The sequence below is a fragment of the Aquarana catesbeiana genome, linkage group LG13, assembly GCF_042186555.1.
Source record: "Aquarana catesbeiana isolate 2022-GZ linkage group LG13, ASM4218655v1, whole genome shotgun sequence".
Classification (NCBI taxonomy): Eukaryota; Metazoa; Chordata; class Amphibia; order Anura; family Ranidae; genus Aquarana; species Aquarana catesbeiana.
The window spans coordinates 186,245,903-186,266,324 of record NC_133336.1 but is presented as its reverse complement, the minus strand read 5'-3'; the positions used below and the strand labels follow the sequence as shown (position 1 = coordinate 186,266,324).

Here is a 20,422-nt window from a genome sequence, read left to right as displayed (position 1 = left end):
TTACTGCATGGTGTCAGTTTGTGACAGTTATAAGTGGTAGGGCAGTTAGTGTTAGGCCCCTTTAGGTCTAGGGTGCCCCCCTAACCCCCCCTAATAAAGTTTTAACCCCTTGATCACCCCCCGTCGCCAGTGTCACTAAGCGATCGTTTTTCTGATCGCTGTATTAGTGTCACAGGTGACGCTAGTTAGGGAGGTACTTAGGTTTTCCTGTCAGCATTTTATAGCGTCTGGGACCCCCATAGACTACCTAGTAAAGGTTTTAACCCTCTGATTGCCGCCTAGTTAACCCTTTCACCAGTGATCACCGTATAACTGTTACGGGTGACGGTGGTTAGTTTATTTTTTATAGTGTCAGGGCACCCGCCGTTTATTATCTAATAAAGGTTTAACCCCCTGATCGCCCGGCGGTGATATAAGTTAGGTTTTAGGGTCAGATAGGGTCTGTGTTGCCCCAGGCAGCGTCAGGTTAGTGCCAGTACCGCTAACACCCACGCACGCAGCATACACCTCCCTTTAGTGGTATAGTATCTGAACGGATCAATATCTGATCCGATCAGATCTATACTAGCGTCCCCAGCAGTTTAGGGTTCCCAAAAACGCAGTGTTAGCGGGATCAGCCCAGATACCTGCTAGCACCTGCGTTTTGCCCCTCCGCCCAGCCCACCCAAGTGCAGTATCGATCGATCACTGTCACTTACAAAACACTAAACGCACATAACTGCAGCGTTTGCAGAGTCAGGCCTGATCCCTGCGATCACCAACAGTTTTTTGGCAGCATTTTGATCCAGTCGCTAACAGTCAGGAGCTTTTTTGCCTGTGAGTCTCACTAGTGTACCACTAAATTTAGAGCCCAAAATGGCAAATCGAAGGTACACTAGTGAAGAGGAAGTCACTCATCTGTCAGATTCAAGCTCAGAATACGAACCCGTAGACAGCAGTGGCTCCATGACAGATAGCTCTGACGACGGAGTTGTGGTCCCTGCCAAGATCAGGCGTACCAGCTCCCAATCTTCTTCTTCTGCTGTTGAGTTGCAAGAACCGCAGGTCCCTCATATGGAGCAGAGAAGTACTAGCGCTGCTATTCCTTCTGGTGAACTGGCAAGCACCAGCGGCCTAGTACACCCTGGTCGTACATCCAGCACTGCAGTAACACTTGGTGACGTGGCGAGTCCCATAAGTGCAGTTCAAGCTGGCGAGGTGGCAAGCACAAGTAATGTCCCGCTGCCACCAAGAAGACGAACACAGGCCCGTCGTGCCCATAGTGCCCTTCCTGCTGCATTCGCCAATCCGAATTGGGAACCCACTACTTCTGCAGCACCCGTACTTCCCCCATTCACTGGCAAACCCGGCATTCATGTGGAAACAGTTGATTTTACGTCACTTGATTTTTATTCGCTGTTTTTCACCGAAGATCTCTATAGATCTATTGTGGACCAAAGCAATTTGTACACTGGTCAACACATCGCCACTATTCCCCAGTCCTCCCTTGTCAGAGATTGGAAACCAAATACGGTTTCCGAATTTAAGATCTTTCTGGGCCTTTCCCTCCTCATGGGCATAACCAAAAAGAGTGAGTTGCGGTCATGTTGGTCCACTGACCCAATTCACCATATGCCCGTGTTTTCTGCCTCCATGGCCAGGGCACAATACGAGCAGATTTTGCGGTTCATGCACTTCAACAACAATGAACTCTGTCGTCCTCGTGGAGACCCTGAATACGATCGGCTCTACAAAATTCGGCCCCTCGTAAACTACTTCAACCAACGTTTTGCAGACTTGTTTACTCCCCATCAAGTTGTCTGCCTTGATGAGTCCCTGATTAAATTTTCTGGCCGCTTGTCATTCAAACAGTACCTTCCCAGCAAGCGTGCCAGATACGGGGTCAAGATGTATAATCTCTGTGACAGGGCCACAGGCTATACATGTAGTTTTATGGTTTACGAGGGAAAAGATAGTCACATAAAGCCGACAAACTGCCCTGACTACATAGGAAGCGCTGGCAAGATTGTGTGGGACTTGGTGTCACCCTTATTCGGAAAGGGGTACCACTTGTACGTGGACAATTATTACACAAGCGTGCCACTTTTTAGTCACCTTTTAGATCATCAGATTGGAGCATGTGGCACCGTGCGACCTAATCACGGGGCTTTCCCCAGCGGCTTGTAGATTCCCGTCTTAGGCTGGGGGAGAGAGCCTGCTTGAAGTGTAATAATTTGCTCGCTATGAAGTGGAGGGATAAGAAGAATGTTTTCGTTCTTACCTCCCTTCATGCAGATACGACGGTCCAAATTACTACAGCGACTAGTGTTGTGGAGAAACCTCTCTGTGTCCACGAATATAACCAAAATATGTGAGGGGTGGACCTCAACGATTGTTGTTGTTGGCAGTTGTTGGCGCCGTACCTAGTTGCCCGTAAGGCCAGACGCTGGTATAAAAAAAAGTGTCTGTTTATTTATTTCAATTGGCTTTGCTGAACGCTCATGTGCTATACAGAGCTTCAGGACGGACTGGATCCTTCCTTAAATTCCAGGAACAGATCGTCAGAGCCCTTCTGTTTCCAGACGGTGCTCCACCTCACCTTCCCAACCAAATGCAGTAAGCCGGCTGCATGAGAGGCATTTTCCTTATGTCCTCCCGCGTACCCCTACCCAACGAGCCCCCCAAAGAAAATGTTGTGTCTGCAGAAAGCGCGGATATAGGCGTGACACCCCCTATTATTGTCCCTCCTGTCCTGGCAATCCTGGTCTTTGCATTGGTGAATGTTTTGAACGCTACCATACACTAGTTGAGTTTTAGCGTAGGGTAGAGCATTGCACAGAGTAGGCACACTTTCACAGGATCTCCCAAGATGCCATCGCATTTTGAGAGACCCGAACCTGGAACCGGTTACAGTTACAAAAGTTACAGTTATAAAAAAAATGTAAAAAAAAAAATAAATAAATAAATAAAAATACACAAAAAAATATAAAATAAAATAAACAAAAATAGTTGTCGTTTTATTGTTCTCTCTCTATTCTCTTTCTATTGTTCTTCTCTTTTTTACTGTATTCTATTCTGCAATGTTTTATTGTTGTTATGTTTTATCATGTTTGTTTTTCAGGTATGTAATTTTTTTATACTTTACTGTTTACTATGTTTTATTGTTAACCATTTTTTTGTTTTCAGGTAAGCCATTCAGCCTCAGCGCGGATTTATTTATCTTGACAGCAACAGCGTTTGCTCCCACGATACATAAAGACGTTGCTTTGCAGGTATGGTAAGTCTTATGCCCCGTACACACGGTCGGATTTTCCGATGGACAATGTCCGATCGGAGCGTGTTGTCGGAAATTCCGACCGTGTGTGGGCGCCAGCGGACATTTTCCATCGGATTTTCCGACACACAAAGTTGGACAGCAGGAGATAAAATTTTCCGACAACAAAATCCGATCGCGTAAATTCCGACCGTGTGTGGCCTGTTCCGACGCACAAAGTGCCACGCATGCTCAGAAGAAATTCCGACACGGGACAGCTCGTTCTGGTAAACGTAGCGTTCGGAATGGATACAGCACTTTCGTCACGCTGCAATGTTCAAAATGGTTTAATACAGCGCACTCTCTTCTTCTTTATAATGTGACAAGAATTAAGTAGTTTTGCTGCTCATATTCACACACACTTCTCACAAACTTATTTCGTTACTATTTATCGGGATTCCCTCAATATATTTTGATTTCTCACATCTGACAACAAAATTTTTTTTTTTTTTTGGACTTTAATGTAGATTCTTTTTTTGTGTTTCTCTTTTTTATTTTTATTTTTTTTGGTGATTTTGATTTGTATTCCCGAAAATGTTTGTGTGTTTTTTGTGACAAGTTCCCACAACACCACTAATATGTTGTTCTATTTAATCTGTAGGAGATTGTTTGGTGTTGTTGTCCCTTGTTAATTTCACATTGTACTTTAGAAATGTACCTGAATCGTCACCAACAAACTGTCCTTTTTGGATGAAAACACACACAGGAGAGTAGAATTTACCCAAAAAATTTTTATTAAGGGGTCACAACTATAAACAAAGAGGGAGGCAACGCTGGAGAAACTGCAGAAGTGGGCGAAGCCTTGGACCCCCAGGGCAGACATCAACTATTTAAAAGCAAAATTGGTGGCCTGAGGAGTCCATATCTAAGGGAGGGCAGTCTGGTCCAGAAGTCCCAGAGATCCGGAAAGCAGCAGATGACATCTGTGTCCCCAGGCTGTGGTCATACGAGAGACTGCATCTTCTGTCAGACCAGACTGAACCCAGGGCAATCACTCTTTGGTCTTCCTTCCACGCTTCCTTACAGGCTTTGGCTGTGGTGGTGGAGTTGTGGCAGCAGGAGGAGGAGGAGGAGGAGGAGGATCGTCGATCTCAATGACATCCGTCTTGTGTGTCAGTTCCCCACTCTCCCCCTTACGAAGGACTTTATAAATCAGGTCCTCAGAGATCTTGCGTTGACCCTCCTGCATGCCCTGCAATTTTGTGGCAGCCATGCAGGCAAAGGCCTCTTCAGGACTGGGGAAGGCTCGGAGGGACGCCGAAGCCTCCTGGATCAGCCTGTACGCTGAATCCTGCTCGGAGTGGCCTTCCTGGCTCGTTTATATGGCAGGCGGAGGGGAGGGACCTGAGACTCAGTCAGGCTGCGACTTGTCCCAGGCTTCTCTTGGCTGCCACTTAGCCCCGCCTCCTCCTGGCTGCCACTAATCCCCGCCTCCCCCTGACTGCCACATTCCACAGCCTCCTCCTGGCTGAGGTCTTCCTGTGTATGAAAAAGGGACATAGTTTTAGTTTTTTATTCATCAATCACACACAATTTTCACCTCCTGACTGCTGCAAATTGAATGTTAACAAATATAACAGACTATCCTTCAGAGCCCAGCAGTTTTCATTCTTTTCCCAATTTTGGGTGCCCACTACTGTCTATTGATATGTAAAGCACTTTTTTTAATCAGCAATTAGTGATCAATAATAACATCTAATAAACATCATTTATTTATTGACCAGAAATCTGTAGAAGAATGCTATACCTGACTCCAGCTGGGCTCCTCCACTTCTTCCTGGCTGGAAGGCCCAGGTTGGACATCGGAAGCCTCAGCTGGGGTGGAAGGAAGCGTGGAAGGAAGAGTAGAGAGGGATTCCCTGACTTCAGTGTGGTCTGACAGAAATCGCAGTCTCTCATAGTACCACAGCCTGGGGACATAAACGACATCTGCTGCAGCTCCGGATCTCTGGGAATCTGTGACCTTCTTGCGCTCCCTCAGATACGTGCTCCTCAGGCCACCAATTTTAGCTTTTAAATAAGGGATGGTTGCTGTGGGGACCACCGGCTTCACCAACGCCAGCAGTTTCTCCAGCGCTGCCTGCCTCTTCTGTTTGTGATTATAGTGGGGGTGTCTCACTTGCCACAGACAGGGCAGCTCCCTGTACTTGTCTATGAACAGGGGCAGGAAATTGTGGTCGTTGAACCCATCCATTTTCTCTGTAAGACACAACACAAGACAAAGCCTAATGTCAGGCCAAACTCCCCTAATCTTGTTACAATATAGGCTTCCATTTCGAAGCAGTATAGGCCCAAGTTTAGATCCTACCTTCGTTAGCACGATCAGCGCCTCCGATGCTCCTTCCTCCGCTCACAGATCGTACGTAAGACGCGCGCGTTACGATTTATACACACTGCGCATGCGTATAACTCCGCCCGCCCCTGACGTTCTTTCTAGTCTATTCCCCGCCCCTTTTCGTTCGGCGCAGTGGGGGAAGAGCACATGGCGGATAGACAGCAGGATCATGCTAATTGTAGCAACGAGGAGGAGGAGGAAAGGCTGGAGCCTGAAACGTCCCGATCCAGAAGGAGATTAAAGGACTCAAATATGTCCTTTGGGGAGATGTTGGAGATGGTGGACATCCTGAAGAAGGCCGACTATGATGGAAAGTATGGGCCTTACCCCAACCCCAATGTCAGAAAGGCCAAGATCATGGCAAAAGTGGTCAGGAGTCTGCACCGGAAATTCGGAGTATGACGATCGAAAGATCAGCTCAGGAAGCGGTGGTCGGACCTGAAATTACGAGAACATGAGCAGTACAGAAAGATCCGGAGAGTGCTGCAAAAAAGTAAGTAGTTGTGCTGTGTTCCTATTCTTTATGTTTATTACGTTCGTGCTGCTCCATGTGCTTTTAGGAACTGTTGTACAGTTTAAAATGGCAACTTTCATGTTCATGGGCACATTATTCGTTCGGATCACACATTGTTATTTCGGACGATAAAATACCATTGTTTAGGCCATATGCATTTGGCCACCATTTTGACGCCCTATACTTGTCTTCAAAGAATTGGGTTGTGTAGATGGCTTTGTTACTAGAATGAAATGCAAACTAGATTCTGTGTAAGGAGAGGACACTGAGCAGCTGCTTTCACATCTGGACACTGGAGCACTAGTGTGGGACACAAGAACACCATTTTTATTAGGGGGCCACACAGGTGCTCCAGTGTATACTATAGGGGGGGGGCTACATCTGTGAAGCTTGTACCAAACAGGTAAAGTATTGCAGCTTGACAAAGGGCACTAAAAAAGCTACATCTTGGAACTCGGCTAAAATAGACAATTGTACCCCACTTCCAAGCAATGTTTCATCTTTATAGTTCTGACATTAAATATCTGTGTGCTAATTATACCATTTTTGTTTTACATAGGGGATAAAAGACTCGGAGGACACCCCTCATCCGAGGAGACCAGAGCCCCCCCCCTCTGGAAGAAGGGGAAAACCCCCCAACACAAGCTGAGCAGGAGGAAGAAGACGTGGTGGAAGTAGTTACCACAACAGGTGAGTGTCTGCGACCACAGGCTCAGATAAGAGATGGATTGCGGCCTTTTTTTGAAACCTAATTTATTTTGGGGTTCCTCTCTTTTTAGGTGATCGTGAGGTTGTGGATCCAGATCCTTTCACATCCGAAAGTGCCCAGATCCTGATCGGGGAGATCATGGGGTGTAATTTACAATTGGAAATCATCAAGCAAAACATCAATGATGTTATTCCAAAATATAAAAACATCATTGATGTTTTGGGGCGAGTTTAAAACCCCTCCAAATCTCTTTCTTCTTTTGTGTGCTACAATGTGCGAAATGTTTTTGTGATTTTTCCCAAAGCCAAATTTGGAAGATGCACACAGTGTGTCAACATGTGCTATCTGCCATCACGGGAGATCAATGGACGCGTTTTGGGGGTGCAACCCCTTCCTCAATAATAAAGTAGCGGTGAGGAAGGGCTTTCTCCCCCAAAACACATCCCTTGATCCCCCCTGATGGCAGATAGCACATGTTGACATTGGGAAATTTGTGTGCATCTTCCAAATTTGGCTTTTCCAAGGGTGATTTCCCCCCATCTGAACGCAATATCAAACACAGTTCCTAAATACTCATGTCTGATATTGCCTTCCAGTTCTACCAAATGTGAACTTTGTAAGATCAAGATTTGTGTCTTTCTTGTTGGTTTTACACAGGCCTGTTTTCTATAAAATGGACATTTTGATTTTGGATAATGACACCACAAAAATTGTTATACAACAAACATGTTGGTTTGTCAGAAAAACCTTTGGTAAATGCACATGTGATTATGCAGGTATTAAAAAGATTGTTCATCAAGAATGTGTGGATTATTGTCTCACGCTACAACACTTTTGGGGTGATGTAATTGTTGTTTTATGAGAAAATGGGGGTAATTTCCTAAGGGGAAATCCACTTTGCACTACAAGTGCAGTTTCAGTGCAGTTGCAAGTGCACTTGTAGTGAAAAGTGTCTTTGCATTTAGTAAATAACAGCCAACAGTGCTTTGTATAAGGTTACACAATCACGACATTTTCTGCACTCCACACATTTCTGTCAGGGTCAGCTAAAACAAACACAAGCAGTAAATGTCCACAAAGAAGAGCCTGGGGGGAGATGCCTGTCGAGAACTTGAGGTCCTGCAGGCTTCTCCCTGTGGCCAAATACCGCAAGGTAGCGACCAACCTCTGCTCCGGAGTGATGGCTTGCCTCATGCAGGTATCCTGCCTGCTAATATAAGGGGTCAGCGAAGCCAACAGACGGTGAAACACGGGGTCCGTCATCCGGAGAAAGTTCCTGAAATCATCAGGATTATTCTCACGGATCTCACGGAGCAAAGGCATATGAGAGAACTGGTGACGCTGAAGCAACCAATTCTTGGTCCATGAACTCCTCCCCACCCTGTTCATGGACTGGACTTGTGTCAAGGTCAGGACCCCAACACCAAGCCCCCACACAGCACGAACTGTACGAGGAGTACGCATACGAAACATGGCTAGAAAACGGTCGGCTGCTCAGAACGAAGTAACAGAACGCACTGAAGAACAGCAAGGCCTGTGAAGAGCGACCTGAAAAACAGCAACGAGCAGGCAAGATCACACAGAAAACTCGGATACGAACTGACTGCACGCACTGAAGAGCTGATACAAACCCACAAGCACAAACTGAACAGCAGAAAACGATCTGAAAGCCACGAGTCTGAAAAAGCGCGAATCGTCTCTCACCAAACTTTTACTAACACGAGATTAGCAAAAGGAGCCCAAAGGGTGCCGCGCTTGGTTCTGAACCGGCCTTTTCTAGTCTCGTTGTACGTGGTATACGTGACCGCGTGGTTGTCGATCGGAAATTCCGACAACTTTGTGCGACCGTGTGTAAGCAAAACAAGTTTGAGCCAACATCCGTCGGAAAAAATCTGAGGATTTTGTTGTCGGAATGTCCGAACAAAGTCCGACCGTGTGTACGGGGCATAACTGTTATACTGTAATGTTACTTTGTTTTATTGTTAACCATCATTTGCTTAACAGGTACGCCATTCAGTTGCAGCGCGGATTTATTTATCTTGACAGCAACAGCGTTTGCTCCCACGATACATAAAGCCGTGACTCCAGCGCTGTCGGAGGTGATTTCACCACCACAGTTAAAAAAAAGAGCATATGTTCCAAAGCATGGGGGCAGCAGGGGCGGAGGAGCGATTTGCTCCTAACTTTTGGGGCGGATGCCCCCATGCTTCGGCATATATAAATGGTGCATGTATGCCCATCATTAGAAGTGGGTGGATGAAGGGAGGTATTCTAATGGTGGGCATACCCACCGATCAATCTCTTTTTTTCGTTCAGCCCACAGGCTGCATGAAAAAAAAGATTACAATATATGCCCAACAAGGACCAGCAACGTACTGGTATGTTGCTGGACTTTGGTTACACCAGAATGATGCCTGCAGGTTTAGGTATCATCTTGGTATCATTCTTTGCAGCCAGCAGTCGGCCTTCATGTAAAAGCAATTCTAGCGGCTAATTAGCCTCTAGACTGCTTTTACAAGCAGTGGGAGGGAATGTCCCCCCCCCCCCACCGTCTTCCATGGTTTTCTCTGGCTCTCCTATCCCAACAGGGAACCCGAGAATGCAGCCGGTGATTCGGCCAGCTGACCATAGAGCTGATCAGAGACCAGAATGGCTCCAATCATCTCTATGGCCTAAGAAACCGGAAGCTACCAGCATTTCATGACTTAGATTTCGCTGGATGTAAACAGCGCCATTGGGAAATTGGGAAAGCATTTTATCACACCGATCTTGGTGTGGTCAGATGCTTTGAGAGCAGAGGAGAGATCTAGGGTCTAATAGACGCCAATTTTTTCAAAAAAGAGTACTTGTCACTACCTATTGCTATCATAGGGGATGTTTACATTCCCTGAGATAACAATAAAAATGATAAAAAAAACTAAAAGGAACAATTTAAAAATAAGATAAAAAAGCAAAAAAAATAATAAAAATAATAAAGAAAAAGCGTCGGTCTGGCGTCAACTGTAAACAGCAATTGCACCATGCATGTGAGGTATCACCGCGAAGGTCAGATCGAGGGCAGTAATCTTAGCAGTAGACCTCCTCTGTAAATCTAAAGTGGTAACCTGTAAAGGCTTTTAAAGGCTTTTAAAAAAGTAGTTTGTCGCCACTGCACGTTTGTGCACAATTTTAAAGCATGTCATGTTTGGTATCCATGTACTCGGCCTAAGATCATCTTTTTTATTTCATCAAACATTTGGGCAATATAGTGTGTTTTAGTCCATTAAAATTAAAAAAAGTGTGTTTTTTCCCAAAAAAAGCGTTTGAAAAAACGCTGCGCAAATACTGTGTGAAAAAAAATGAAACACCCACCATTTTAATCTGTAGGGCCTTTGCGTTAAAAAAAATATATAATGTTTCAAAGTAATTTTCTTGCAAAAAAAAAAAAAATTTTTTCATGTAAACAAAAAGTGTCAGAAAGGGCTTTGTCTTCAAGTGGTTAGAAGAGTGGGTGATGTGTGACATAAGCTTCTAAGTGTTGTGCATAAAATGCCAGGACAGTTCAACCCCCCCCCCCCCAAATGACCCCATTTTGGAAAGTAGACACCCCAAGCTATTTGCTGAGAGGCATGTCGAGTCCATGGAATATTTTATATTGTGACACAAGTTGCGGGAAAAAGACACATTTTTTTTTTTTTTGCACAAAGTTGTCACTAAATGATATATTGCTCAAACATGCCATTAGCATATGTGAAATTACACCCCAAAATACATTCTGTTGCGTCTCCTGAGTACACTGATACCACATGTGTGAGACTTTTTGGGAGCCTAGTCGCATACAGGACCCCGAAAACCAAGCACCACCTTCAGGGTTTCTAAGGGTGTAAATTTTTGATTTCACTCCTCACTGCCAATCACAGTTTCGGAGGCCATGGAATGCCCAGATGGCACAACCCCCCCCCCCCCAAATGACCCCATTTTGGAAAGTAGACACCCCAAATCTATTTGCTGAGAGGTATGGTGAGTATTTTCGCAGACCTTGCTTTTTGTCACAAAGTTTTTTCTTTCTTCATTTTCAAAAACAAATGAGAGCTGCAAAATACTCACCATGCCTCTCAGCAAATAGCTTGGGGTGTCTACTTTCCAAAATGGGGTCATTTGGGGGGGTTTGTGCCATCTTGGCATTTTTTGGCCTTCAAAACTGTGATAGGTAGTGAGGAGTGAAATCAAAAATGTATGCCCTTAGAAATCCTGAAGGCGGTGCTTGGTTTTCGGGGCCGTACGCGGCTAGGCTCCCAAGAGGTCCCACACATGTGGTATCCCCGTATTCAGGAGAAGCAGCAGAATGTATTTTGGGGTGCAATTCCACATATGCCCATGGCATCTTTGAGCAATATATCATTTAGTGACAACTTTGTGCAAAAAAAAAAAGTTTGTCATTTTCCCGCAACTTGTGGCAAAATATAAAATATTCCATGGACTCAACATGCCTCTCAGCAAATAGCTTGGGGTGTCTACTTTACAAAATGGGGTCATTTTGGGGGGGGGGGGGGGTTGTGCCATCTTAGCATTTTATGGCCTTCAAAACTGCGATAGGTAGTGAGGAGTGAAATCAAAAATTTACGCCCTTAGAAATACTGAAGGCGGTGCTTGGTTTTCGGGGTCCCGTACGCGTCTAGGCTCCCAAAAAGTCCCACACATGTGGTATCCCCGTACTCAGGAGAAGCAGCAGAATGTTTTTTGAGGTGCAATTCCACATATGCCCATGGCCTGTGTGAGCAATATATCATTTAGTGACAACTTTAAAAAAAAAAAAGTTTGTCATTTTCCCGCAACTTGTGGCAAAATATAAAATATTCCATGGACTCCACATGCCTCTCAGCGAATAGCTTGAGGTGTCTACTTTACAAAATGGGGTCATTTGGGGGGGGGGGGGGGGCTGGGTTGTGCCATCTTAGCATTTTATGGCCTTCAAAACTGTGATAGGTAGTGAGGAGTGAAATTAAAAATTTACACCCTTAGAAATCCTGAAGGCGGTGCTTGGTTTTCAGGGTCCCGTCTGCGGCTAGGCTCCCAAAAAGTCCCACACATGTGGTATCCCCATACTCAGGAGAAGCAGCAAAATGTATTTTGGGGTGCAATTAAGCATATAACCATGGCATGTGTGAGCAATATATCATTTAGTGACAACTTTTTTTTTTTTGTCATTATTCAATCACTTGGGACAAAAAAATAAAATATTCAATGGGCTCAACATGCCTCTCAGCAATTTCCTTGGGGTGTCTACTTTCCAAAATGGGGTCATTTGGGGGGGTTTTGTACTGCCCTGACATTTTAGCACCTAAAGAAACGACATAGGCAGTCATAAACTAAAAGCTGTGTAAATTCCAGAAAATGTACCCTAGTTTGTAGACGCTATAACTTTTGCGCAAACCAATAAATATACGCTTATTGACTTTTTTTTTTTACCAAAGACATGTGGCTGAATACATTTTGGCCTAAATGTATGACTAAAATTGAGTTTTTTGGATTTTTTTTATAACAAAAAGTTGAAAATATCATTTTTTTTTCAAAATTTTCGGTCTTTCTCCGTTTATAGCACAAAAAATAAAAACCGCAGAGGTGATCAAATACCATCAAAAGAAAGCTCTATATGTGGGAAGAAAAGGATGCAAATTTTGTTTGGGTACAGCATTGCATGACCGCGCAATTAGCAGTTAAAGCGACGCAGTGCCAAATTGGAAAAAGTGCTCTGGTCAGGAAGGGGATAAAACCTTCCGGGGCTGAAGTGGTTAAAACAAATTTGACTTCATCAGGAGTTTGATGTTTCTGACAGGTTGTAACTAATCATGGCAATCAAAGTTTAACCAATCCAAAACAGTCAGGAGATCACCCAACAGATGGAGAGTCTGTCCTGGGGTTTGTGGTGACAGGGGACAGGCGAGAAGTAGCCTGAAGGGTGAAGATCAATGGGCAAGCATGGCTGAAGCACCCAGCCAAAAAACTCAGAAATCCATGGTAACCATAAGTACAGGATCTAAGTGATATGAACATTAGGGCTCTTTCACACTGGGGATTGGTGGGGTTGATAAAAACAGGCGACTGAGCTGCGGTTTTACTGCCCCAAAGCCCCCCTCCCCCAGAATTCTAACATTGCAGCCCCATAGGGCTGTATACATGCTGTTTCAGTGAACCAAAGCAATTTAAGTTGGGCAGCACCACCTACAAATCTCGCCCGATGAGATCAGTGGGGCTGCACCACAACTGCACGCCAAACACTTGGCTCACCAATTGTAACACGGTGTCACAATGTACAAATGCCATTTGACATTAAATTAAAAAACAGTTCAAAGGGAAAAAAAAAAAAACAGACAGCAGGAGGTGGCAGTAGCCAGCTGCTGCTACAGCACCCTCTGAAAAGTAATCCACTACGGATTGCTTGCCACGTCACCTGTCACCATTTGCAGATTGTCACTTGCCACGTCACCTGCCACCAGATGTGGGTTGTCACTTGCCATGCCAGCCAGTGCCACCAAATGTGCATTGTTGCTGCATTGGTGGCAGGCTGGCAGCACTGGTCCATTTAGTGAGGGCAGGAGAGTGGAGATGCAGGGCGGGCAGAGAGAGATGATGTCATCTCTCTGCTCCCCGCTGCACCTCCGACATTGAAGAGGCCCGTGTTCTGACAAAATGAGCACCTGCGCTGTGAGGGCAGAAGAGCGCTGATGTGTGGCGGGCAGTGAGTGATGATGTCATTTCTCTGCTCCCCGCCGCACATCCCTCCCACATTGAAGAGGCCTGTCTGTGAGGGTGGAAGAGCGGTGATGTGGAGCGGGTGAGAGAGAGGATGTCATCCCTCTGCTCGTCCGCCCGCTCGCCTCTCTCTTCTCTCATCCGCCTCTAATGCAGGCCGCCGCAGCCGCGACCCGCTGGTTAGGCAGGGACCCTGCGGCAAGAGACTCGGGGCTATGGGCCACCCCCTAGTGACACCTCTGGTGGTAAGCATTACTGCCTGCTGAAAGAGCAGTGTTATTAAATAGGACTCTAGATCTGATTTGTGCATTGGGTACAAATACTTTATACGCACCCTTTTCGTATGACATGAAGGACTTTAGAGTAGAATTAATTGCAACAGACACGGGTCCCTTGATTGCCACAGCTTGTTGAAGTGACCGTTCATTCTCAGATGGTATTTTCACATAACTGCTGCAATTAGCAGCTCTAGGAGCAGACATGCATTTGCCTTCCTAGTGAATGGATAAAAGCAATACAATTAAGTACAGGATTCATGGTCTGAAGTCTGATAACTTATTGCCCACGTCAACCAATTAAAGTTGAACTCCAGGAATATATAAAAGACACAAATTATTTAAGCTCTGCACTCATTAATATATCAATAAATGTATGTTTTTTATTAAATGTATAAATTTAATAAATCCCAATATAAATCCCTTCTATGTATCAGCCTCATGTAGTCCCTGTATAGCAGTTCAGATGGGGGCCAGAGAAGCAGCACAAGGAGCCAATCAGATGGGCTGCAGTACAAGAAGCATATTGATAGAAGGAGAGAGCAAAGTGACTAAAAGATGAGCTGCTTCTCCTTTTACTGCCCAGTCACATGCTAAGGTGGAACAAGACCTGTAAGTGTTACTGAACTAATCTCAGTACAATACAGCCTGTGATACTAGTTAGAGCAGGGGCTTCAAACTTTCTAAATAAAGGGCCTGTTTTCTGTCCTTCACAGTAAATTATGGCCAGAGGGAGTAGAAAATGCCCCAGAATCCAAGGGAGTAGACAATGTATCAGCTTTGGTGGTCAGTGGCAGTAAGTACTGTAAATTACATAGTGCCCGTCATTGGTGTCAGTAGAAGGAATAATGCCCCATCATTGGTATCAGTGAGAGGAATAGTGCCCCATCATTGGTGTCAGTGGGAGGAATAGTGCCCCATCATTGGTGTCAGTGGGAGGAATAGTGCCCCATCATTGGTGTCAGTGGGAGGAATAGTGCCGCGTCATTGGTGTCTCGTGGAAGGAATAATGCCCCATCATTAGTATCAATGGGGGGAATAGTGCCCCATCATTCATGTCAGTGGAAGTAATAGTGCCCCATTATTGGTGTCAGTGGAAGGAAAAATACCCACTCATTGGTATCAGAGGAAGAAATAGTGCCCCATTACTGGTGTCAGTGAAAGGAATTATGTACCATTGTTATTGTAAGTTGGAGGAATGGTGCCCCATCGTTGGTGTCAGTGGGGGATAGTGCCCCATCGTTGGTGTCTTTGTGAGGAATATAGCCCCATTGTTGGTGCCAGTGGAAGGAATAAAGCCCCATCATTGTTATCAGTGGGAAGAATAGTGCCCCATAATTGGTGTCAGCGGGGGAATAGTGCCCCATCATTGGTGTCAGTGGGAGGAATAGTGCCCCATCATTGGTGTCTTTGGGAGGAATATAGCCCCATTGTTGGTGTCAGTGGGAAGAATAGTGCCCCATCATTGGTGTCAGGGGGGGGAATAGTGCCCCATCATTGGTATCAATGGGAGGATTGGTGCCCCATCATTGGTGTCAGTGGGGGGAATAGTGCCCCATCATTGGTGTCAGTGGGAGGAATAGTGCCCCATCATTGGTGTCAGTGGGAGGAATAGTGCCCCATCATTGGTGTCAGTGGGGAGAATAGTGCCCCATCATTGGTATCAGTGGGAGGAATAGTGCCCCATCATTGGTTTCAGTGGGAGGAATAATACTCCCTCAATGGTATCAGTGGAAGAAATAGTGCCCTATTACTGGTGTCAGTGGGAGGAATAGTGCCCCATCATTGGTGTCAGTGGGAGGAATAGTGCCCCATTATTGGTGTCAGTGTGAGGAATAGTGCCCCGTCATTGGTGTCAGTGGAAGGAAAAATACTCCCTCAATGGTATCAGTGGAAGAAATAGTGCCCCATTACTGGTGTCAGTGGGAGGAATAGTGTCCCATCATTGTTGTCAGTGAAAGAAATTGTGTACCATCGTTAGTGTAAGTTGGAGAAATGGTGCCCCATTGTTGGTGTCTTTGGGAGGAATATAGCCCTATTGTTGGTGTCAGTGGGAAGAATAGCGCCCCATCATTGGTGTCAGTGGGAGAGATAGGGTCCCATCATTGGTGTCACTTGGAGAAATAGTGCCCCATCGTTGGTGTTCATTCATAAATGTTTAAATCAGTGGAATGAATGGTGCCTTATCGTTGGTGTCAGTGAGAAGAGGATAGTATCTCAGGACTGTGTTTTGTTACCTTATCTTTGTATGGGTATGAGGATTCCAGTGCAAGTCCATGTTTAATGATGTAATCAAAAGCCAAATCAAACCATCCTCCCTTGCATCCACCGTTTCCAAAGCTCTTGCTGCAATCCACAAGCTGCTGTTCGCTCAGTGACTGCAACTTTCCTGTCTTCAGCTTCATCTGGCATTCCAGAGCGCCTGTTGCAGCGAAAGCCCAGCAAGACAAACAGTCTCCCTGCAAATATGTATAATGCTGAGGATCAGATATATTGTGATTGTACAATTTTTTTCTTTTTAACTATTTATGACATCATGTATGTACACAGTAAGTTCCAAGAAAGAGGAACAAGCAAAAAGGCATTACCATAAAGTTACAGAAAAAACATATAACATATAGTTCCAGAGATAAGAAGTAACCCCCCAATAGACAGTAAGCAAGAAACATCAATTGTATCCAGCATAGTGTCACCAAGCATATAATGTCCGAAATCCTTGCAGTAAGTGCCACATACATTATGAAAGCCTCGCGCCCTACGTCTAGCCATGGGACTATCAAACCCATATGTAGCACCCTCTAGTGTGCAACTAGTGTAAGTGTAGGCACATTTATGCTTTTCTTATGGTCTAACTGATGGGTCTCGAATCTGGGTCAAGAGTTTACTGCAGGTCAGGCTGGATAACTCATACAGGCAGGTCTCTGGTGCCTCCCCATGGTTCTGGACGTTTGGAGAAATTTCTAGAAGCTGGAGGGCAGGGGCCAGAAGGGTTGATCTGCATACTTAGGGGAACTTAGCCAATCCCCAGGCCGTGGGCCTAGCATGGTGTCTGAGCCAGCCCATAAATATGGATGAGTCATGATAGGAGGGGAGTCGGGTGGAAGATGGAGATGGATGGAGTGCTGAGGAGACTGTCGGTGGAATGGAGGGCCCTCTAGGTCTGGGGGGGGGGGGGGGTTTGGCTACCCACAGTCTGGAGGCTTAGGCTGGCTCAGGAAGGATCCCTTCAGCAGTGCAGTTTAACTGGAAACACATCTGGGAGAAGTGGGATCAAGAAAGGACAGTGTCAGTACTCCAGTATACTCAGGGATTTTACAAGGGGAAAGACTGCCATATGTAGTCAGCTTTCTGGAGGGACAGCGGTGTGCTTAACCCCTTCATCCTTACCCTGAGAGATCTCCAGAGCAGCCAGGAGGGCTGGTAGGACCTGCTTAATAGTTGGAGCTGGGATCAGTTCTACAGAAGGAGGGGATATATTCTTGCAAACAGTTATCTCCTAGTCTGTAATGGACTTTTGCTCATAATTTACAAAGGACGGTGTTTTGTACATAAAGAAGCAGTTCAGGATTTCTGTATCGAGAGAGGAAGATTGTCCTCAAGGTTTGCTGTGTTCATCATCTGCTGACCAGAGGCGGCTCTAGGCTTTGAGAGGCCTTAGGCAAAACTTGGACATGAGGCCCCACTCACGCCCATAATGGGAAAAATACTAAAAATGAACTGGGGTATGGGTAAGACAATCATTGGGAGTTCAGGAGTGGGGCTAACAATTTAGGTGTGCTGTAACCTGTAGTGTTCAGATCTATAGCTTACAGAACATTGGCATGATCAGTGAGCTGTGTTATAAAAACATTTAAAAATATAGCATTAAAGGGGTTGTAAACCCTTGTTTAAAAAAAAAAAAAAATAACAAACATATACTTACCTCCACTGTGCAGTTCGATTTTGAACAAACATCCTCTTCTGGGGTCCCCCAATGGCGTTCGCGGCTCCTCCCCGCATTGGGAAACCACCTAGGAGAAGTGCTCTCCCTGGGGGTTACCTTGTGAGCACACTCCCTTTTCCAGCATTTGTGTCCATAGACACAGAATTCCGGACTCAGCCCCGCCCCCCGTATCATTGGATTTGATTGACAGCAGCGGGAGTCAATGGCTGGGCTGCTATCAATCTATCCAGTCAAGAGCCAAGAACCCCCGTCTAGAGAGGTAGAGCGCGTCTCCGGCGTGGGGGACGAACGGGCTCAGGTGAGTAAAATGGGGGGGCTGCTGAATGACAGAAGTTTTTTCACACAAATGCATAGAATGCATTAAGGTGAAAAAACATGAGGGTTTACAACCCCTTTAAATAATGGAAACAAATCTTAGAGCTTACCTATTTTATGTGAAACTTATGCTTTTTTTTTCCACAGACGCTCAGTTCTGGGTTTAACCTAGGTAAGCAGTGTACAGGGGACAGCAGGGTAGAGCACAGGAGGTCAGGAGACAATACGGGGGGGGGGGGGGGGGGCAGCAGGGGACATTATGGGGCACACAGCAGAACATTGGGCACATCATGGGGCACACAGAACATGGGGCACACAGCAGCACATTGGGCACATCATGGGACACACAGCAGAACATGGGGCACATCATGGGGCACACAGCAGAACATGGGGCACATCATGGGGCACACAGCAGAACATGGGGCACATCATGGGGCACACAGCAGAACATTGGGTACATCATGGGGCACATCATGGGGCACACAGCAGAACATGGGGCACATCAAGGGGCACACAGCAGAACATGGGGCACATCATGGGGCACACAGCAGAACATTGGGCACATAATGGGGCACACAGCAGAACACTGGGCACATCATGGGGCACACAGCAGAACCTTGGACACATCATGGGGCAAGCAGCAGAACATGGGGTACATCATGGGGCACACAGCAGAACATGGGGCACATCATGGGGCACACAGCAGAACATGGGGCACATCATGGGGCACACAGCAGAACATGGGGCACATCATGGGGCACACAGCAGAACATTGGGCACATCATAGGGCACACAGCAGAACCTTGGGCACATCATGGGGCACACAGCAGAACCTTGGGCACATCATGGGGCACACAGCAGAACATGGGACACATCATGGGGCACACAGCAGAACATGGGGCACATCATGGGTCTCACAGCAGGGCATAGGACACACAGCAGGGCAGGGGACAAATCACAGGGCACACAGCAAAACATGAGGTACATCATGGGGCTCACAGCAGAACATGGGGCACTTTAAGGGGCTCACGACTGGGCATGGGGCACACCATGGGGCAAGCAGCATAACATGGGGTACACAGCAAGGCTTATCAAAAGGCAGACAGCAGGGCATGGGGCGCACAGCAGGGTACAGGGCACACAGTGTGGTACAGGGCACACAGCAGGGTACAGGGCACAGCAGGGTACATGGTACAGCAGGGTACAAGGCACATAAGGGTACATGGTACAGGGCACAGTAGGGTGCATGGTACAGGGCACAGCAGAGTACTGGTAACATCAGGATACAGGGCACAGGGTATGGGGCACAGCAGGGCATGGGAACAGGGCACAGGGTATGGGGCACAGCAGGGCACATCAGGGTACGGGCACAGCAGGGCGCAGGGTATGGGGCACATCAGGGAATGGGGCACATCAGGGTTTGGGCACAGGGTATGGGGCACAGCAGGGTGCAGAGTATTGGTCACATCAGGGTATGGGTCACAGCAGGGCACATCAGGGTACAGGCACAGAGTATGTGGCACTGGGCACAGCAGAGTACATCAGGGTACTGGGCACAGGGTATGAGGCACATTAGGGTACTGGACATGGCAGGGCACAGGGTACAGGGCACATCAGGGTACTGGGCACATCGGGGTACTGGGCACAGGGTATGGGGCAAAGCAGGGCACATCAGGGTACGGGCACAGCAGGGCACAGGGTATGGGGCACATGTGAGAATGGGGCACAGCAGGGCACATCAGGGTTTGGGCACAGGGTATAGGGCACAGCAGGGTGCAGGGTATTGGTCACATCAGGGTATGGGTCACAGCAGGGCACATCAGGGTATGGGCACAGGGTATGTGGCACTGGGCACAGCAGAGCACATCAGGGTACTGGGCACAGGGTATGGGGCACATTAGGGTACTGGACATGGCAGGGCACAGGGTACAGGGCACATCAGGGTACTGGGCACATCAGGGTACTGGGCACATCAGGGTACTGGGCACAGGGTATGGGGCACATCAGGGTACTGGACATGGCAGGGCACAGGGTACAGGGCACATCAGGGTACTGGGCACATCAGGGTACTGGACATGGCAGGGCACAGGGTACAGGGCACATCAGGGTACTGGGCACAGGGTATGGGGCACATCAGGGTACTGGACATGGTAGGGCACAGGGTACAGGGCATATCAGGGTACTGGGCACATCAGGGTACTGGACATAGGGTATGGTGTACATCAGAATACTGGGCACAGCAGGGTACACTTTTCTTTCAGTTTCCTTTAAATGCAGAGTAGCACGGGAAGCGGCGGTATTATAATA

The 20,422-nt window shown here is 46.7% G+C and overlaps 1 protein-coding gene across 1 annotated transcript in view; it reads right to left on the bottom strand.

Annotated features, from left to right (window-relative positions):
* LOC141117582 (cathepsin S-like) overlaps positions 1–20,422 on the bottom strand; it is a 52,377-nt gene that overhangs the window by 5,239 nt on the left and 26,716 nt on the right. The window contains exons 5-6 of the mRNA XM_073610495.1: positions 16,095–16,316; positions 13,917–14,076 (exon numbers count right to left, since the gene is read on the bottom strand). Of these exons, the coding sequence (XP_073466596.1) occupies positions 13,917–14,076; positions 16,095–16,316 (382 nt within the window). The remainder of the gene's footprint in view (positions 1–13,916; positions 14,077–16,094; positions 16,317–20,422) is intronic.